The sequence below is a fragment of the Macaca nemestrina genome, chromosome 3 (assembly GCF_043159975.1).
Source record: "Macaca nemestrina isolate mMacNem1 chromosome 3, mMacNem.hap1, whole genome shotgun sequence".
NCBI lineage: Eukaryota > Metazoa > Chordata > Mammalia > Primates > Cercopithecidae > Macaca > Macaca nemestrina.
In genome coordinates this window covers 81,027,173-81,046,430 of record NC_092127.1, presented here as the reverse complement: position 1 = coordinate 81,046,430, position 19,258 = coordinate 81,027,173, and the positions used below count along the sequence as shown (strand labels likewise).

General features: G+C 41.6%; 1 protein-coding gene across 11 annotated transcripts in view; it reads right to left on the bottom strand.

Moving 5' to 3' along the window:
• LOC105486288 (lymphoid enhancer binding factor 1) overlaps positions 1-19,258 on the bottom strand; it is a 123,188-nt gene that overhangs the window by 12,809 nt on the left and 91,121 nt on the right. For 6 of the 11 annotated variants that reach the window (XM_011749092.3, XM_011749097.3, XM_011749094.3 and 3 more), the window contains 3 exons: positions 18,590-18,752; positions 11,045-11,152; positions 3,761-3,809 (listed from right to left, as the gene is read on the bottom strand). In XM_011749092.3, coding sequence (XP_011747394.1) covers positions 3,761-3,809; positions 11,045-11,152; positions 18,590-18,752 — 320 coding nt within the window. Of the gene's footprint in view, positions 1-3,053; positions 3,095-3,760; positions 3,810-11,044; positions 11,153-18,589; positions 18,753-19,258 lie in introns of all 11 variants that reach the window. The other 5 variants (XM_011749095.3, XM_011749100.3, XM_011749096.3 and 2 more) reach the window with 1 other exon arrangement.

Genomic DNA, 19,258 nt, shown 5'->3' with positions numbered 1-19,258 from the left:
CTTTCATTTCTTTGCCAGGGCTCTGCTCCAAAACAGAAGACCCCCTCCATTTTTCTGTGACAACAGGAGTTATTTCTGAGTGCCACCTCCTCGGAGGTGCCTTTCTTGACCATCCAACCTAAAAGCAGACCCTAATTTACTCCCTAATTTATTTTTATTATAGTACTTATACCTTCCTGTTTGTTTTTTTTTTAATCAACTACCCTCACAGCAACATAGCAAGCACTGTGAGAATAGGGACCTTCTTTGCTCCATCCAGCACTCCATTTCCAGGTCATACAAGTCTCCACAAGGCCTATCTTAGGTGCTCAATAAATGCTGAATCATGACTGAATAGGTCAGCTCTACACAAACAGAATGTCTCTGAATTCCTACAACAAAGGAAGGGGTGGGGGTACAACAGAAATATTATCATGGCTAATTTATGGAAATCTTTATGAAGGTGGATCTGAGCTCCTCTCTACAAGTCTTATCCAGTAACTGCCAGTTCTGGTCTCCCAACTCAGGTGCTGTGCAGGGCAGTGACTTCAAAGGCTGCATGACTGATCCGGGAATGAGAGGAAGGGCAGCACCAGAGACTCTGATTACAGGAAGCTCAACCAACTGGAGCCTCACCAGCGGCGGGACGGCCTGAGAATGCTTTTGGCGGGTAGGGTGGAGAGAGAGGGTTCTTTCTGTTTTTCTTGTGCAGGATAGAGAGAACATCTTAACCTTAAGAAAATATAAATAAGTGACAAGAAAGCACAATGACAGCTGTGACTTACTAGAAAAAGATGTTTGGGATACACTTTAGGACCAAAAAAGCCATCTTTTACATCTAAAATACCACAGGATGCTAATCGTGAAGAACACCAAATCGAGTACCAAACTCTGAAATACAGAAATACATTTTTGCATGCTTTTTAATAAAAACAGCTTCACAGATTTTGGTGCAAACAGAAGTGAAGTAAATCAAGTACCAGCCCTTAGCACACTGCAACTCTGAGGGCTTTCTGTTCAGAGGCAGAACATGAAAAAACTCTGGCCATTCCTAAGTGTTCAGTAATTAAAACAATTTGTTTTCAAAAAAAAAAAAAAAAAAAAAAACAAGGCTTATGATTTTGACTAGATTTACTTCTACTATGAAGCCATGAGCTACAGGGGTTGGTATCATCGGCCATGCTTACATCCTATCTGTGCTTCTAATAACCAAGCCAGGTGACTGGCTCAGAAGAGGTTCTTGATTAATAGCCACTAAGTTAAAACAATTATATTATTTTTTATCGTATATGAAGGGATGGTCCTCCTTTCACTTGGAGAAAAGTTTGCCACTCAGTATTAGTTTAGAAGAGTTTTGATATCATAAAACCACAGTGATGGGATTTGGAAAAACCTGGGGAATCTGAAGAAAGATGAAGAAAGTTTCACAGAGGAGAGGGCAATTGACTTAGGTCTCAGTAGGAGGAAGGAACGGGTCTGAGCTCCAGCTGTGTGCTGGCCGCGGGGCAGATCCTGCACATCAACCACCACAGGGGGTAGGCATCAATATTCCCTTTTTCCAGGTAAGGAAAATGAAGAGTAAAAAGCTGAAGTAGATTGCTCAGGCAGTCACCTGATTTAAAATTCAGATCTATTTGGTACCAAAATCTCTGCTGGTCCCTTTGGGCAAGTTGTTTGAAACCTCAGCACCAAAATTAAGTTCTAACAGTTTAGGTAAGGGCCACCAGGCTTAGTCAAGAGCCAAATGAGCTGCAGGATAACACTCTTTTCCTAAGAAACACGGCAGAGATCTGTCCATTCCTCTGTAGAGGAAATGGGCTTTTGAAGCCCAGGGACAGCATGTGCGGTGCCCTCCCGCCATGTGGGGAACTGCTAATAATTTTGTTTGGACTGAGCACAGGACTCAGAAGGGCTATGCTGAAAGAGAGGTGAGGCAGACAGCAAGAATGACTGGGGGCAAAGCTACAAGGGCAGGGCTGGGCAGACCCACACACTAAGTGGCGGGTGCTTTATGTTTCAGCCAATGGGAAGCACCGGCTGTTTCCATGTCGGGAAGTGACATACAATCTGAGTTGTGGGAAATCTCTCTGGGAGCAATGTGAAGGATGAACTTGTAAAAATAAAGCCTGGAGGCAGAAAAATTATTAACATGTATTACAGTACTCCAGATGGAAAGTCTGAGCACCTGAACTAGGGCTGTGGCAGTGGTAAGTGTGAGAGAAAAGGCTCAAGACAGACCCCAAAGACAGGGATGGGAAGACTTGGTGATTGACTGGACATGTGTTCCTGGAGAGAGAAAGGATAACCAAAGGCAGCTCCTTTGAGAACTGTTACCAGGAGAAGATGTACACATACTGCTAATTCAAAGCTTAATAAAGACCAAGCCTTAATTTACAAAGTCAAGTTCCTTGGGCTAGTGGTCATGTGGAAATAAATTTTAAAAATTATAGTAAAAAGAAATAAAATATTACTTATAAATACTAGAGTAAAATCTAGCAAGTTATCAATAAAGAGAAATACTTGATAGAAGAAACACAGTTAAATAAGTGCCCATGCCATATTAAATAACAGAAAAAAAATAAAGCATATATAGCTTTCTGACTAGAAACAAATATATTACTTTTGAGTGACTACATGTGATTTCAATCGAGAAAAAATCTCTACTGAGCAAAAGGTTGGGAGTCCTGGGCTAAAATGGTGCTCCTCAGACCCACCCTGGATTTGCTGAGTAAGATGGCATTTTGCTTACTGTTTGTTGTCATTTGTTCTTTTTTTAAGCAGGCTTATTTGCCACTGATCAGTAAGAAATGGTTTAGAAGAAAGAGTTAGGGGAAAGGAAATGGAGGAAGAATAAATGGGCCAAAAGGGAGAGAAAAGATAAAAGCATACTATATTGCAAATACATAGCCGGTATAAAAACCATCAGATTTTTTAAAGCACTAATTTGATTTTGCTGAGTTCTCCTCTTTAAGGAGCAATGTCGAATGAACTCGTTATGAGCAAGAAGATTCACAAGCAAGTGCCTCTTTTTATAACAACTAACGTCAGCAGTAGGACCAGAGAGTCGTTCTTACCATGTTTCAGATGTAGGCAGCTGTCATTCTTGGACCTGTACCTGCAGAAAATTGTGTCTTTAACAAATGTTTATTGAAGAGGTTTTTGTACATTCCAAATACGTAGTAGCTACAATATCATGTGAACTTGTTTGCTTTACTTTTCATGGTTCTTATACCAGCCATTTTTATTTGTGCAGTACAAGTAGTGGCCTTATTTTTAATGAAAGAAAAAAGGAAAATAAATGGGACCTCACTGATGTCTTGAATTAATGTACAAGAAAGACAAACCCTATCATGATGTTTTACATTTTTAAAAAACCCAAATCACAAAAGAGATTCTCAAGGGAATACCAGGTAACACATCATTTAATCATCATAAAATATTGTATCTTTAAGGAGTTATATAAAATAGTGAAAAGGCAAGAGTGTTAAAGCAAAGTAAACACAAACAGAAGCAAAAATAAAACAAATAAACAAAAATCCCACAGTTCACAACCAGGATTCCAGGTGACAGGGTTTGGGAACCAGTTTTTACATGTACCTTCCCACAGTCACATTTAAAAGAGGTCTTTTAAATTTTTTAAAAGAATTTCAGGAAGAAAAAGCAGAGTTAAAGAATCATGAGTTATAGTGACAGAAGAAAGAATGTGTAGAGAGATGCAGGCTGCTTTAAAAGGTGTTTGTCAGAAGCCTGAGGACTGACTGGAAAGTCTCATGGTGCCTACCTGATGTAGATTCCTGTAGTTTCTCTCTCTTCCTCTTCTTTTTCTTACCCTGGAAGAAGAGAGTATACTGTCATGTCACAGATTGTACCATGAACACACAGATGAATGTGATGTGGAAGTACAGGCAGGCGGTCAACAAAGAGGTAAAGATGACTCATTCTCCCTCTTCACTATCTCTATCTAGAAACAGTCAGAGAGCAAGAGAATGGGAGAAAATAGTGACCTGCTGACCTTCGTCTCTATAGCTTCATGTTTAACATCATCAATATTGACACCGTGGGTAGACTCTTTGTCTCTCTCTCTCTCTCTCTCTCTCTCTCTCTCTCTCTCTCTCACACACACACACACACACACACACACACACACACACACACACGGATGATGTCCTAGAGCTGTGGCCATAGGACCTTCTCTCTCTCTCTCTTACACACACACACACACGGATAATGATGTCTTAGAGCTGTGACCATAGGACCTCTCTCTCCCTCTCTCTCTCTCTCTCTCTCATACACACACACACATACACATGGATAATAATGTCCTAGAGCTGTGGCCATAGGACCCTCTCTCTCTCTCTCTCTCTCTCTCTCTCTCTCACACACACACACACACACACACAGATAATGATGTCCTAGAGCTGTGGCCATAGGACCTTCTCTCTCTCTCTCTCTCTCACACACACACACACACACACACACACACACACGGATGATGTCCTAGAGCTGTGGCCATAGGACCTTCTCTCTCTCTCTCTCTCACACACACACACACACACACACGGATGATGTCCTAGAGCTGTGGCCATAGGACCTTCTCTCTCTCTCTCACACACACACACACACACACGGATGATGTCCTAGAGCTGTGTCCATAGGACCTTTCTCTCTCTCTCTCTGTCTCACACACACACACACACACACACACACGGATGATGTCCTAGAGCTGTGGCCATAGGACCTTCTCTCTCTCTCTCACACACACACACACACGGATAATGATGTCTTAGAGCTGTGGCCATAGGACCTCTCTCTCCCTCTCCCTCTCTCTCTCTCTTTCTCTCTCTCTCTCTCTCTCTCTCACACACACACACACACACACACACACACACACACACACACACGGATAATAATGTCCTAGAGCTGTGGCCATAGGACCCTCTTCTTCAAGAAAAGCCAGCTTAATGAGCCATTCCTTTTCTTAGTAACCAGCACACTTAGAACCCACTTCTGGTAGTGCTTAAGATAAACCTTACTGTGAATTCCATTGTCTAACTGAAAGTTCCCCGGTGTTAATCGAGTACCCACAGGCCCTGTGGCACAGGCACGACAAAACCAAGGAGAAAGGGAGAAGAGATTGAGAGAACCTGAGAAAACTGGAGCTATCTCAAAGACTTATTTCTGGCAATTAAGGACCTTGCTTCCTAAAACAGACAAAATAACATGGATATGCACACCATTTTAAATACATTTCAAAACACCTCAATGCCAGATTTAAAAATTTAGATCCCACTTATAGTGATCTAATTTTCCCTTTTCCTTCATAACTACTTTGCCCTCAAAAATAATTTTATGCCGGGTGTGGTGGCTCACACATGTAATCCCAGCACTTTGGGAAGCTGAGGCGGGTAGACTACTTGAGGTCAGGAGTTTAAGGCCAGCCTGGCCAACATGGTGAAACTCCGTATTTACTAAAAATACAAAAATTAGCCAGGCGTGGTGGCATGCGCCTATAATCCCAGCTACTTGGGAGGCTGAGGCAGGAGCATCGCTTGAACCTGGGAGGCAGAGTTTGCAGTGAGCCAAGATCATGCCACTGCACTCAGCCTGGGCAACAGGGACTCTGTCTCAAATAATAATAATAATAATAATAATAATAATAATAATTGTTATTATTATTTGAGATAATTATTATTTATCAGAAATAATAATTATAAATAATCTCAAATAATAATTATTATTTGAGATAATTATTATTTATAATAAATAAATTATTTGAGATAATTATTATTTTGAGATAATTATTGAGATATTATTTGAGATAATTATTGATAATACATAAATTATTATTAATTATAACATAATTAATAATTATGTTATAAGAGCAAGACCCTGTCTCAAAATAATTATTGTTTTAATAGTGTACAGCCATAGTCCGCTTATAGTAAATGACCAACCTGCATCAGGTATTTTCAAATAACTAAAATGGAACACATATCACATCCAATGTCTCTAGCTTACATCTGCTATAATACTCACATGAACATTTAAAAGCTGTAAGACTGTACCATATATATTTTGTGGCTCTACAAAAGTGCATATTTCTGCACCTCAAGATAGTTCTTCATGTCACATGGCCATTGAGGCTTTACAGCTTCAGAAGGGTGACTGAAATCATCCTCCCTAACACTGAGGCGAAGAACAGGTATTAGTGACCCTGAGAAATGGCACATCAAAAAAAAAGGAGTCCTCTTTCAAGATTATTATTATTTTGTGAGACAGAGTCTCACTCTGTTGCCCAGGCTGGAGTGCAGTGGCACAATCCTGGCTCACTGCAATCTCCACCTCCAGGGTTCAAGCCTCAGCCTCCCCAGTAGCTGGGATTACAGGCGCATGACACCACGCCTGGCTAATTTTTGTATCTTTAGTAGAGACAGGGGTTTTACCATGTTGATCAGGCTAGTCTTGAACTCCTGACCTCATGATCTGCCCACCGTGGCTTCCTGAAGTGCTGGGATTCCAGGCGTGAGCCACTGCGCCCGGCTTCTTCCAAGATTATTAAAGGTGCTCTGGGGACAGAGAGTAGAGAGGGAGGGCACGCTTCTTTCGGGTATCCACAGCGGTCCTTTCAATGTAATTACTGCAAGGTTCGGAAGTTGCTACAAGGTTGTTTCATGTGTCTGGAACCTTATTTCACACTTTCTTCTTTCTCAGCTCCATTTACCCTTCTACCTGTGTCTCAAGTGTTATCTATTCCATGAACCTTCTCTACTCCACACCTTGTTCGTCCATCCCTCACCTCAGGCAGAGCTGGGGCTCCTCTTCTGCGCTCCCCATGACCCTGAGCTCACTGCATGACTGAATGCCTCACAGGTGCTATAACTGGCTCTGTCCCCAGAGCACCACCTGGGTCTCTTAGCACCATGCTCCCCCACTTACACATGCCTAGAACATAGCCGGCACACAGCGACCATGTGAAGCCTGCACCGTTACGCTTCTACTGCTAAATCAAATAACCTGTTACCTTCTAGGCATCAACCAGTTCTTCAAGAGAATCTACATTTATGATATGCAAAAAGAACTAAGTAGTTTGGATGTATTAATGTCAAGTTATACAAAAACCCAAATTCATGTATGGTAAAAACAAAAAATTTTGTTAAAATTATATGGACTATATAATATTGGGAAGCATTAAAAACTAAATTGAAAAGTTCTAACATTATAAATATTTGGCTAATCTCACCCTAGAAAATTTGTGCACTATTAATTAGCCTGTTATTAGCCAAAGTTATAAAAACAAATTGAAATTATAAATCTATGTCATGTAATAGGGTATTTTAATATTGAATAATTGAGACATATATTTCACACGATCTCACTGAGGATCAGGGTATCATTCTGGTGACACTAAATACCTTAATTTTACCTTTATTCTATCCCTGTACAGTACTGTTATTTAAAGAACAGTATCTTTAGATAAAGTACTATCACTGATCAGCTTCTGTTTGCCTCAGTAATTGAATGACTTATTCTGATTATGATGAAAACACTATGAATGAAGCTGGGCTTTCCCTTCATTCAAGGAACATGTAAAACAATTTCCTTTAAAAGTTGTGCAGAGGGAAATCTTTAAAGATAAATTCACATTACAGTAGCTTTCTTTAAAACTACTTTCTTCCCACCCATCGACATGGAGGAAAGGAGAGAGAGCAGAGAAACAGACAGAATATGTAGGTGTTTCTTTTGCGTCTTTTTAAAAGTTAAAACTCATTACTTAAAGAATTAGAAAAATAAATTTAAAGGCATTCAACAAGCAACGCTGAATAAAATTCACAGCACAATGAAGTTTACAAAGGTCAAATGAGGAAGATGAGCTCTCCTCCTTTAGACAAACTACATCCAAAAGCCACCCAGAGCAGGATTAGAAGAAGACACTTTATTTATTTATTTTTTTATTTTATTTATTTATTTTTTTCTTGAGACACAGTTTCACTCTTGTCACCCAGACTGGAGTGCAATGGCGCAATGTGGGCTCATTGCAACCTCTGCCTCTTGGGTTCAAGAGATTCTCCTGCCTCAGCCTCCTGAGTAGCTAGGATTACAGGCACACGCCACCATGCCCAGCTAATTTTTGTACTTTTAATAGATACAGGGTTTCACCATGTTGATCAGGCTGGTCTCGAATGCCTGACCTAAAGTTATCTGCCTGCCTCAGCTTTCCAAAGTGCTAGGATTACGGGCGTGAGCCACCATGGCCAGCCAGAAGACGACACTTTTGAAATCTTCTGGGTGAACACTGATCTTCCTACTTACAGGGCGTGCCAGGGGCTCTATACAGAGATGGTAATTGCTGCTCAGAAAACAGGAGCCTGGTTCAGGGGTGAAAATTCTTCAACTACAGCAGTCTTACGAAGGCACTGGGCCGGGCACGGTGGCTCACGCTTGTAATCCTAGCACTTTGAGAGGCTGAGGCTGGCAGATCACCTGAGGTCAGGAGTTCGAGACCAGCTTGACCAACATGGAGAAACCCCGTCTCTACCAAAAATACAAAATTAGCTGGGTGTGGTGGTGCATGTCTGTAATCCCAGTTACTCAGAAGGCTGAGGCTGGAGAATCGCTTGAACCCGGGAGACAGAGGTTGTGGTGAGCCGAGATCGTGCCACTGCATTCCAGCCTGGGCAACAAGAGCGTATCTCTGTCTCAAAAAAAAAAAAAAGAAGGTACTGGAAGACCGAGCTAATCCACTCAGGAGGAGGAAAACCATGTAGATTTTGAAGTCAGAATGACTTGGGTAAAAACTTCAGCTTAGCCACCTACTACAAGGCCTTGCATAAATTACCTAAACTCTTCAGCCCCTCAATTTCCTCACCTGAAAAATGGGGTGATAATATTCATGTAATAATATTCATTCCACCACTGGGTTGCTGTCAAGAATTTAAGACAGTTCCTAACCATCAGCATATGGTAGTTATTAAGGCAACCAAAATAACTCAGAAGAGCTGACTATGCTGTTTCCCATAAGTAACAGACTCTTACTTCCTGTGTCCAACTTGTATCCAATGTCTGAGCTCCAAACCTTGACCAGTAAAGTGACTTTTTGTATGGAGCACATTATAGGAAATAAATTGTGCAACCCATTTCCAGAAATAAGTTTCCATGTGTGTATGACCTCAGATATGCATCCTTGTCATCATCTCTGAGAACGTGAGCCCCACAGGAGCACCTAAAGCAATGGCTACATATTAAATTGTATGTTAATTAATGGCTTCGCTCCTGCTTTTTTAAAAAGAAATAATTCCACTTTTATTAAGACTGACCTTGCTGGCATTTCTAATGCTCGTCTCACACAGACCCTGAGAATTACTACAGACTGAATGTTGTGTTCTCCCAAATACATATGCTGAAATTCTAACCCCTAATTTGATGGTATAATGAGGCGAGCCTTTGGGAGGTGATCATGTCCTGAGCAAGGAGCTCTCATGAAGGGGATTAATGTCCTTATAGAAGAGATCCTGGAGCACTCTCTTCCCCCTTCTTCTACCTTGTAAAGATACAGCCAGAAGACTGGGACCAGGCCCTCACCAGACACCAAACCTGCCTGCACCTGGATCCTGGACTTCACAGGCTCCAGAAGTGTGAGAAATAAACCTGTTGTTTATAACCCACCACGTCTATGGTATTTTATTATAGCATGCTGCATGAACTCAGACATAATAACTGCAAAATATTAAATTATTTTAAGAGCTTAAATAGTGAAAATTATTCCCCTCTATAAAATAAAAGTCTTTGCCCTATCAAGACTACATAAGTAAGATGCTCAAATTCTACAGTAATAAAACAATTGGCACTACAAATGAGGTATTTCCTGCAGATAAAATTAGTATGACTTAAACATGATATACCTACACTGAATAGAATACATGATAGATGCTGGGGTACAGTAACATGAAAAAAGAATTTTTTACCCAGATCTAAGTAGCTTGTGGCAAAACAGTCACCTGAATACATTGTTTATAAGAAGTGTAAAATAATACAGTCCTTTGGAAAGCAATATGACAATATGTATCAAGAAATTTAAAATAGCAGGGGCACTGGCTCATGCCTGTAATCCCAGCATTTTGGGAGGCAGCAGCAGGCAGATCAACTGAGGTCAGGCATTCAAGACCAGCCCGGCCAACATGGTGAAATCCTGTCTCTACTAAAAATACAAAAAATTAGCCGGGCATGGTGGCGCACGCCTGTAATCCCAGCTACTTGGAAGGCTGAGGCAGAAGAATCACTTGAACCCAGGAGGCGGAGGTTTCAGTGAGCCGAGATCGCGCCACTGCACTCCAGCCTGGGCGACAGAGTGAGATTCCATCTCAAAAAAAGAAAAAACCAAAAAATAACTTTAAAATATTTATATCCTTTACCTCCACAATGAATCTCTTCAACATAAGTAATAGTCCTAAATACAGAAAAGAACTGTTATGTATAGACATGTTCATTGAAGGAGTATTTACATTTGTAAGAAAAACAAAAGGGAGCAACTTAAACGTCTAAAAGCAGGAAAAAATAAGACTAAATAAATTGTGAAATTCACTTAATGGAATATTGATATACATAAACACTGTGCCATGAGAAATGCTTTTTATATATAAGATTGAGAAGTATGCAACAAACATGTATATATATGCACACAAATATACAAGTAAAAAAATGCATAGAAAAAATATTAGAAAGTAATGTAAGTAGTTATTACTAACGTTGCCTTTACATAGTAAGATTATGGTCTTCTTTTTTTTTTAATCTTTCTTATACCAAATTTTAATAATAAGGTATTAGTTTATTAAAAAAATTTTATTTAAAAGCATTCATTAGCACCCATAGCAAAAAAAAAAAAAAAAAAAAAAAAAGATAGCTCAAGGCTTTCGTAATGCAATATATCCATGAAATCCTTATTACAAAGTTCATTAACTTCCAAAAAATAAGTAGTACCAGCATTATATACACCCTAAAACACATTTCCTTCTTGAAAGCAAAAGAGCGAATGAGAGTGGAGAGCCACGGGTATGGAGGAGGGGCTTACATAATTGTCTCTTGCAGACCAGCCTGGATAAAGTTGCATATGTAGCTGTCTTTCTTTCCGTGCTAATTCATAATATTTAGCCTGCTCTTCACGGGAGAGGGCATGCCACTAAAACAGAGAGGAAGGAAGAAAAATACAAAAATAAGCAAAATAGCAATAGTATATTTTATGTTTCAAAAATCAAAAAATGAAAATATTAAGCATTTAAACTTTGATTTATTTTTAAATTGCAGAAGACCAAGTGTCAAGTGCTATAGAAATCTACTTAGAGTCTAGTGGCTACAGTGAAACTCAAACTTTGGTTTCTCTATCCTGTTCTCCGATATCACATGAAACACATCAAAGTCAATCAAAGTATTCAAAGTAAAATGATCTCTGTCACCCACCCTTTCTCTTTTCCAATATAAATTAAAAAGAACTTTCAATGGTGAACCTCAACACCCAACTTAACTGTTTTTCACAGTTAGTAGCATATTCTGATATCTGAGCCCAAGTACTTTTTATTTATGCAAAATGTGATAATTTCCAGATGTCTTTTAAAACAGATACACCCTCTCCTCATATGAACACTTTCCCGTTTTGTTATAGGAAGAGTCTGAAACCTTAATCATATGCTTGTCTATAGAGAAGGACATGAAAAGTCAGCTTGTCTGTCTCCGTCTCTTCACTGTCTCCTCAAACTCATATAGACGCTATCTATAGGGACAACACTGACGACACTGTCCAGTCACACAAGCACATTTTATGGCTATGGCTTTTAGCTTCCTTTTGATGGACAGCAAGGGGCATTATTTAAGTTTATTTTGCCATCTAGAATTTGAGACTATAGTTTCTAATATGAAGAATATAGCTGCTAATATCCTACAAACTTTTTGTCTCCTTTTTACATAACTGATTATATAGCATATATAACAAAGTAGTTTATATAGGAAAGGTATCTGGGATTTTAAGGGGTTTACATTTGCACACTGCTTTGCATATATCTGCACATGACTCACCCCAGTCCCCAGCAGACAGTGTTCATGTATTTTCCCAACTTCCCCAATGCCAGGACCTGCCAGCAGAACTTTCCAAGGGAGAACCATCTAGGATTTGGGGGAACCACTGTCCATGAGAGTATGACACAGAGGCGATGGTAGCTACCCGAGGAGACCAACCAGAGCCCACACTACGCACACATACATGCTCACCTAAGCACATACACACACCACTCACATGCTCACCTGAGCACATATACCCACACCCACATGCATAACACACATGCTCCTCTGTGCACATAAACTACATGCACGCCACACATGCTCACTTTTGCACCTGCAATGCTCACCCGTGCGCACACACCATCTGTCAGCTGGGAGCCTCCCTGCTCCCGTTCTCCCCCAGCTCTCAGGTGTGGAGCTTCCCAGTTTGCTTCCTTCCCATTCCAGGCTATGAGATCCTTTCCCATTCACGGCTGCCCTGCATATTAATTTTTATCTCCCTGTTCATGTCTTTTAAAATGATTTTTAAATAAGAAGGATGTGGGTGGGTTGGAGGAAGGACCAAGTGAGAGAGGTTGATGAGAGAGAAAATCTTCTCCTAGAGGAGGCTATATGTCTAAGTCTTAATCAACTTGGACTCAGCCCCTAAAGTGTAGCTAAGACAACAAACACCTGCTGCTCTTGTTTGACAACAGAACATGAAGCTGATTTCAGGACACGACAGCACCTTCTGGCCACACCCCACCTCCAGTTCCAGCCTCCAGTGTGAGAAGCAGCAGTTCCCACTAGCAGGGCAACAGAGTCCATTTCCTTTGAAAGCCCCTTAACAGTCAGGCTGTGCTGAAGAGAATAGGTGATTTATTGTTTAATTGCTTTAGAAGTACAGAGTATGAGGTTAAAAAGCATGACACAAAGCAGGGCTTGCCCCGAGCCTAAAGGCAAATCAGGTGATGTGCTTTTGTTTTAAAAAAAAAATTACAGGGAGGTGCCAGAAAAACAAAACAAAACAAAACAACCCTGGAAACAGTTACCTGAAGCACAGTTCTTTTTACTAGAATAAACCTTAGACAAATTGAGCCTAAGAAGAAGCTATTTCTGGGGCAGCAGCAGTGGTTTAAATTGGGATGGAAAAGTCACACTGCTTCTAGCAACTGACAGCTTTTTAAACCTGGAACACTGGCCTGGTATTACAGACCTTCAGAGGGAGAAAAACCAAATTGGACACAAAAGGAAACATCATCAGTTTTTTGATGTTTTGTTCTTTTTGTTTTTGTTTTTTTTGAGACAGGGTTTTGCTGTGTTGCTGGAGTGCAGTGGTGTGATCATAGCTCACTGCAACCTCGAACTCCTGGGCTGCAGCAATCTTCCCACCGCAGCCCTGAGCTAGGATTACAGGAATACATTACCATGCCTGGCTAATCTTTGATTTCTAAAAAGAAAAGTGATATTTATGGTAGGGTGCAGTGGCTCATGCCTGTAATCCCAGCACTTTGGGAGGCTGAGGCACACAGATCACTGGGGGCCAGTGGTTCAGGACCAGCCTGGCAAACATGACGAAATCCTGTTTCTATTAAAATACAAAAATTAGCCAGGTGTGGCAGTGCCTGCCTGTAATCCCAGTTACTCAGGAGGCTGAGGCATGACAATTGCTTGAACCCAGGAGGTAGAGGTTGCAGTGAGCCAAGATTGTACCACTGCACTCCAGCCTGGGTGATAGAGCAAGATTCTATCTCACAAAGAAAAAACAAAACTGATATTTACACAGTGAGCTTTAGTGCTAAATAAAGATGACTGGCAAGAGGCAAAGCTTTACCAGTAAGGAAAAAAACAAGGTACAAAAAAAAAAGAAAAGAAGACAAGAAGTCTTCCATTTTAAATTTATTATTTGACAAGTATCATTCCCTTGTATACAACACCTTTTGTCAGTATAATTTTACATAACTTACAGCAGCTGAGAAAACCTGGATTCATAAATACAAATTAACTCCCAAAATAGATATCAAGGTTGGGTCTTCTACCCAAACAACCAGGGATTTTTCAGTTAAAACAAGAAACAGGCTGACAAAAAGATCCAAGCTAACGAAACTGAATAAAAGGCAAGGAGGCAAAGTAGGCATAAGCTAAACTATTTACATGTTCAACTGCTTTAAGTTTTCTGATCCCCCCCCCTTTTTTTTTGAGACAGAGTCTCGCTCTGTTGCCCAGGCTGGAGCGCAGTGGCGCGATCTCAGCTCACTGCAACCTCTGCCTCCCAGGTTCAAGTGATTCTCCTGCCTCAGCCTCCCGAGTAGCTGGGACAACAGGTGCCCGCCACCACGCCCGGCTAATTTTTTGTATTTTTAGTAGAGATGGGGTTTCACCATGTTAGCCAGGAAGTTCTCTGATATTTCTAATGTACAAAAATGACTCACAAATAGAAGATCACTTACCAAAATGAACAGTAGATAAAATGATGGAATTAAAGTTTTGCATTGAAAACAAAAACAAAGTCTAGTACAGACCTGAAAGATGGTCTTTCTTTACGGGAATTTCTGAAACACAATTGACTAAAAATGCTTCTCTATCTCTGTTTACTGCAAAATAGAGAGTCAAACTTTTTAAAAATCAAATCTCATTGTCAAGATTTCACCAAGTTGTGGGGAAAATACCCATTTAATTTGAATAAACTTGTACAGTTCCAAGATAAAACATTCTCATGACAAATTTGTGATAAATGGATTTCCTTTAATAGCCAGGAAGGTCTGAAGAGAAAAGCCTTATTTTACAATAAAATTTGTCCTATTATTATTTATAATGTGGATTAAAAATAAAACTTTGATTAATTCACATGAACACTTCTATTTTACAGATACAGTAAAGATGAATAAAAAATCAAAAGATAAAATGTTCTGGGATGGATTTAAGATCCATTTTTAAGAACTCAAATTGTCCCAGTGTAAAACGTCATGATTTTGATGCCAGAGACTTTAAAGAGCTAGCAAAGGCTGCCCTGCCAGAGGGGAGTTATGAAAGGACAGAAAACCTGATCTTAATCAAAGATTCAGAGGCCTATAAATAGAAACAGGTGTCTAAATCAGAGACAGACAGAGACCCCAAATAAGAACCATCCTTTAGGACACATGCTCAGATCTGGGGATTGTTAAGGGAGCTGAGAAAGTAGCAATTGTTGGAAATGTGCATTAAGAATAGGAAGCATACCTTCATATCATATCCTCACTTACTCTCTTGAGCAGGAAAGTACTTCCCACTGGAAGGCCAGGGGGCCCTTAACTCAAAAAAGAAAAAACTAAGAGTTGCATACAAGCTGAAATAAAAACATCAGCCCTTCTTTTCCTCTGATTTCTTCTTTTAAAGAGTCAGGGAAAATGATCATCAGCTTTTAAGGCAGAGTTCTTCCAAGATGATGGGAATCACTCATCTGCCATGATCTGGCTTGGGAAAGCATTGTAATTATTGTTATTAAGTGTCTAAGGATCCACAGGGAGATAGGGCATTGTACACAGGACACCAAAAAAAGCTATAATCTACCACCGCATCCTCCCCTGGAAACCCCGGTGACTTGCAGATTGGAAATAGCTGCATTTTGAGGCTATCCGACGGGAATCAATAATGTAAGAGGGCCTGCTTCCCTCCTGTTCACATGGACTGGAAATCTCCTGAATGTTTTCTCTTATAAATGTTCAAATTTATTAGGTTCAGAACAGACCTGGTAAAATTATCATCAACAATAGCTAACACATGATCCTCTATGTTTCACAAGGGTTGTTAGATCCTACACAACTGAATGTTCATTTGCCAATCATGAATTTGAGAGGTTGCAAAAACAAACGCAGGGTCACAAATTAAGAGGCTACCACACAGATATGAAGAGCATCAACAAATTAAAATGAAACATTTCTAAAATTATAATGATACTGTGATTATGGTGAAAATGTAATTTAAATTAGAGAAATTCAAACTCTCTCTACCACTCTTCAGCCATCTAACTAAAATCACTTCTATCCCATGCAAAGTACTTGGAAGGACTGACTATGTATGTCTTTTGGCTGACAGCTGGATAAACAATCTTAGAGTGTCTATCCTAGTTGTAGCCTGCTGCCTGGTACATAATAGGTGCTCAGAAAAACATCATAGCATTGGTCAATGAATGAATGAAAAGAAAAGGGCAACCCAGAAACGGCAGGTGTACACTTTGAGATTTGGAGAACAGTCTTTCTAGAATCAAGACTCCTCAGGATCATATACATTCTTCCATATAAAACCTCATGGTAGAAGAGCTCTGCTTCTGTCCTGGAAGGAGTGGCCACCTCTGTTTGCCAGGCTGGTCCCCCAAAGACCTTGCTGTAGGCTCTCTGAAAGGGCTAAGTGCTTTCCTGTTTCAGAGGAGGCACACACATGCTACTCCATCTGCATGTGGGGGAATCTACCTCTCCCCATTCATCTCTACTTAGCTCTCACATCTCAGCTTAAATACAGTTTCCTCAGAGGGGCCTGCCCAAGCCCCTACTGTTCTTTCTCACTGAATCTGATTCCCTACATTCACAGTATTTATCATAATTTTTATTATATATTTATTGGCAATTATTTATCTAATGTCTGTATTCTGTCATAAAACTTGAAGCTCCAGAAAGGGCTGTATCTATTTTGGCTAATACAGGCCCTAACAGTGATTTATATATCTGTAAATTCTAGTTGAATATTTATTTATTTAATTTTTTGAGACAGAGTCTCTGTCTGTTGCCCAGGTTAGAGAGCAAGTGGCACAATCTCGGCTCACTGCAAACTCCGCCTCCCAGATTTAAGTGATTCTCCTGCCTCAGCCTCCTGAGTAGCTGAGATTACAGGCATCCACCACCACACACTCAGCTAATTTTTTTATTTTTGGTAGAGACGGGGTTTCACCATGTCAGCCAGGCTGGTCTCGAACTCCCGACCTCAGGTGATCTGCCTGCCTTGGCCTCCCAAAGTGCTGAGATTACAGGTGTGAGCCACCGTGCCCAGAGGCTGCATCTGTTTTATTCAGCAATTATTACCTAATCTCCAGGCATCATGCCTGGCCCAAAAGTATAATCAATATTTGTTTTAAGAATGATAATGGGGCTTTAGGAGGTCGAGGGAGATGGACGACTTGAGGTCTGCAGTTCAAGATCAACCTGGCCAACACAGTGAAACCCTGTCTCTACTAAAAAAAAATACAAAAATTAGCCAGGTGTGGTGGTAGGCAACTGTAATTCCAGCTACCGGGGAAGCGGAGGCAGGAGAATCACCTGAAGCTAGGAGGTAGAGGCTGCAGTAAGCCAGGATCATGCCACTGTACTCCAACCTGGGTGACAGAGTGAGACTCATCTCAAAAAAAATAAAAATAAAAATAAAAAAAAGAATGAATACAAGGCCAGGAACAGTGGCTCACACTTATTCACCCAGCACTTTGGGAGGCCAAAAGTGGGAAGTTTGCTTGAGCCCAGGAGTTTGAGACCAGCCTGGGAACATAACAATACCACATCTCTACAAAAAATTTTTTTTAGTTAGCCAGGCATTGGCCGCTGCCCCGTCTGACAAGTGAGGAGCCCCTCTGCCTGGCCACCCCGTCTGGGAAATGAGGGGCACCTCTGCCCGGCCGCCCCGTCCGGGAAGTGAGGAGCGCCTCTGCCCAGCCACCCAAATTGACTGGTAAGAGAGGAGTACCTCTGCCTCACCATCCAACCGACTGGGAAGAGAGGAGCGCCACTGCCCAGCCGCCGCCCTGTCTGGGAACTGAGGGGCGCCTCTGTCCGGCCGCCCGCCGCCCTGTCTGGGAACTGAGGGGCGCCTCTGTCCGGCCGCCGCCCTGTCTGGGAAGTGAGGGGCGCCTCTGCCCGGCCGCCGCCCTGTCTGGGAACTGAGGGGCGCCTCTGTCCGGCCGCCGCCCTGTCTGGGAACTGAGGGGCGCCTCTGTCCGGCCGGCCGCCGCCCTGTCTGGGAACTGAGGGGCGCCTCTGCCCGGCCGCCGCCCTGTCTGGGAACAGAGGGGCGCCTCTGCCCGGCCGCCGCCCTGTCTGGGAACTGAGGGGCGCCTCTGTCCGGCCGGCCGCCGCCCTGTCTGGGAAGTGAGGGGCACCTCTGCACAGCTGCCGCCCCATCTGGGAAGTGAGAGCGCCTCTGCCCGACCACTGTGCAACCCTCCAAGTGTGAAGTTGACAGCCTTGTGTGTGATCTTCCTGCCCTCCCCAAGTTGCATTTTCAACATTAAAGTTTACTTTTTAATGAAAAGTTTTAAATTGGAAAAAAAAAAAAAAATTAGCCAGGCATGGTGGCACAACGACTATAGTCCCAGCTATTCGGGAGGCTGAGGTGGAAGGATCACTTGAGCCCAGGAGGTCAAGGCTGCAGTGAACCATGATCATACCACTGTTTTAAAAAACAGTAACAGTAAAAACAGTTATCGAAATTGTTTAAAATGCATCATATCATATCTTGAAGTGCAAACACATTCTATGACCACCTGATATGTGATTAAATTGGGGCAGATTTTCATGAAGCAGTTCCATGGCTACCATAAACATTTATACATGATTCCACTACTTACCCTTCTGCCGAGAATCTGGTTGATAGCTGCACTTTCTTTTAGAGTACACTCAGCGACGACATTCGCTCTCATTTCTTTCATGTATAACATAAAAGCATTCAGAGGCTTCTTAATGTGAGGTCTTTTTGGCTCCTGCTCCTTTCTCTGTTCATGCTGAGGCTTCCTAAAAGGTGGTGGTGGTTAGGGGAAGGGGTGGAAGGAATGAGGAAGGGATGGAGGAGGAGAGAAGCAGAGCACCTGCTCACATGGCTGCACTCAGGATGGGGACAACCCTATCGCCTCAGAACACCACCAACTTGGAAGAGTAGCTCTTGACTCATCTGATGAAACACTGGGAGGCAAACCACCCATCCAATAGGGCTTCCTATCTACTCAGTGACTGAGAATAAAACGCTTTGGTTTGAGAAAGTGGACCTGTCATTAGAGAACTATGAACACCAAGTAGAAATGGACTTGGCATTGTGAAGATGCTCCAGGTGGGCTCTGAGGCTGAGTTCTCTGGTCCCCTCAGAAGAAGCTGAACACACAGCACAGGTGATCATTTCTCTTTCAGAATAGAGGCTCTTAACTTTTGCAGGGGGTTAAGGACCACTTCAAGAAGCTACTAAATCTTTGGACCTTTTCCCCCAAACAAATACATGTTGCCTTTGCATACATTTGCAAGGGCTT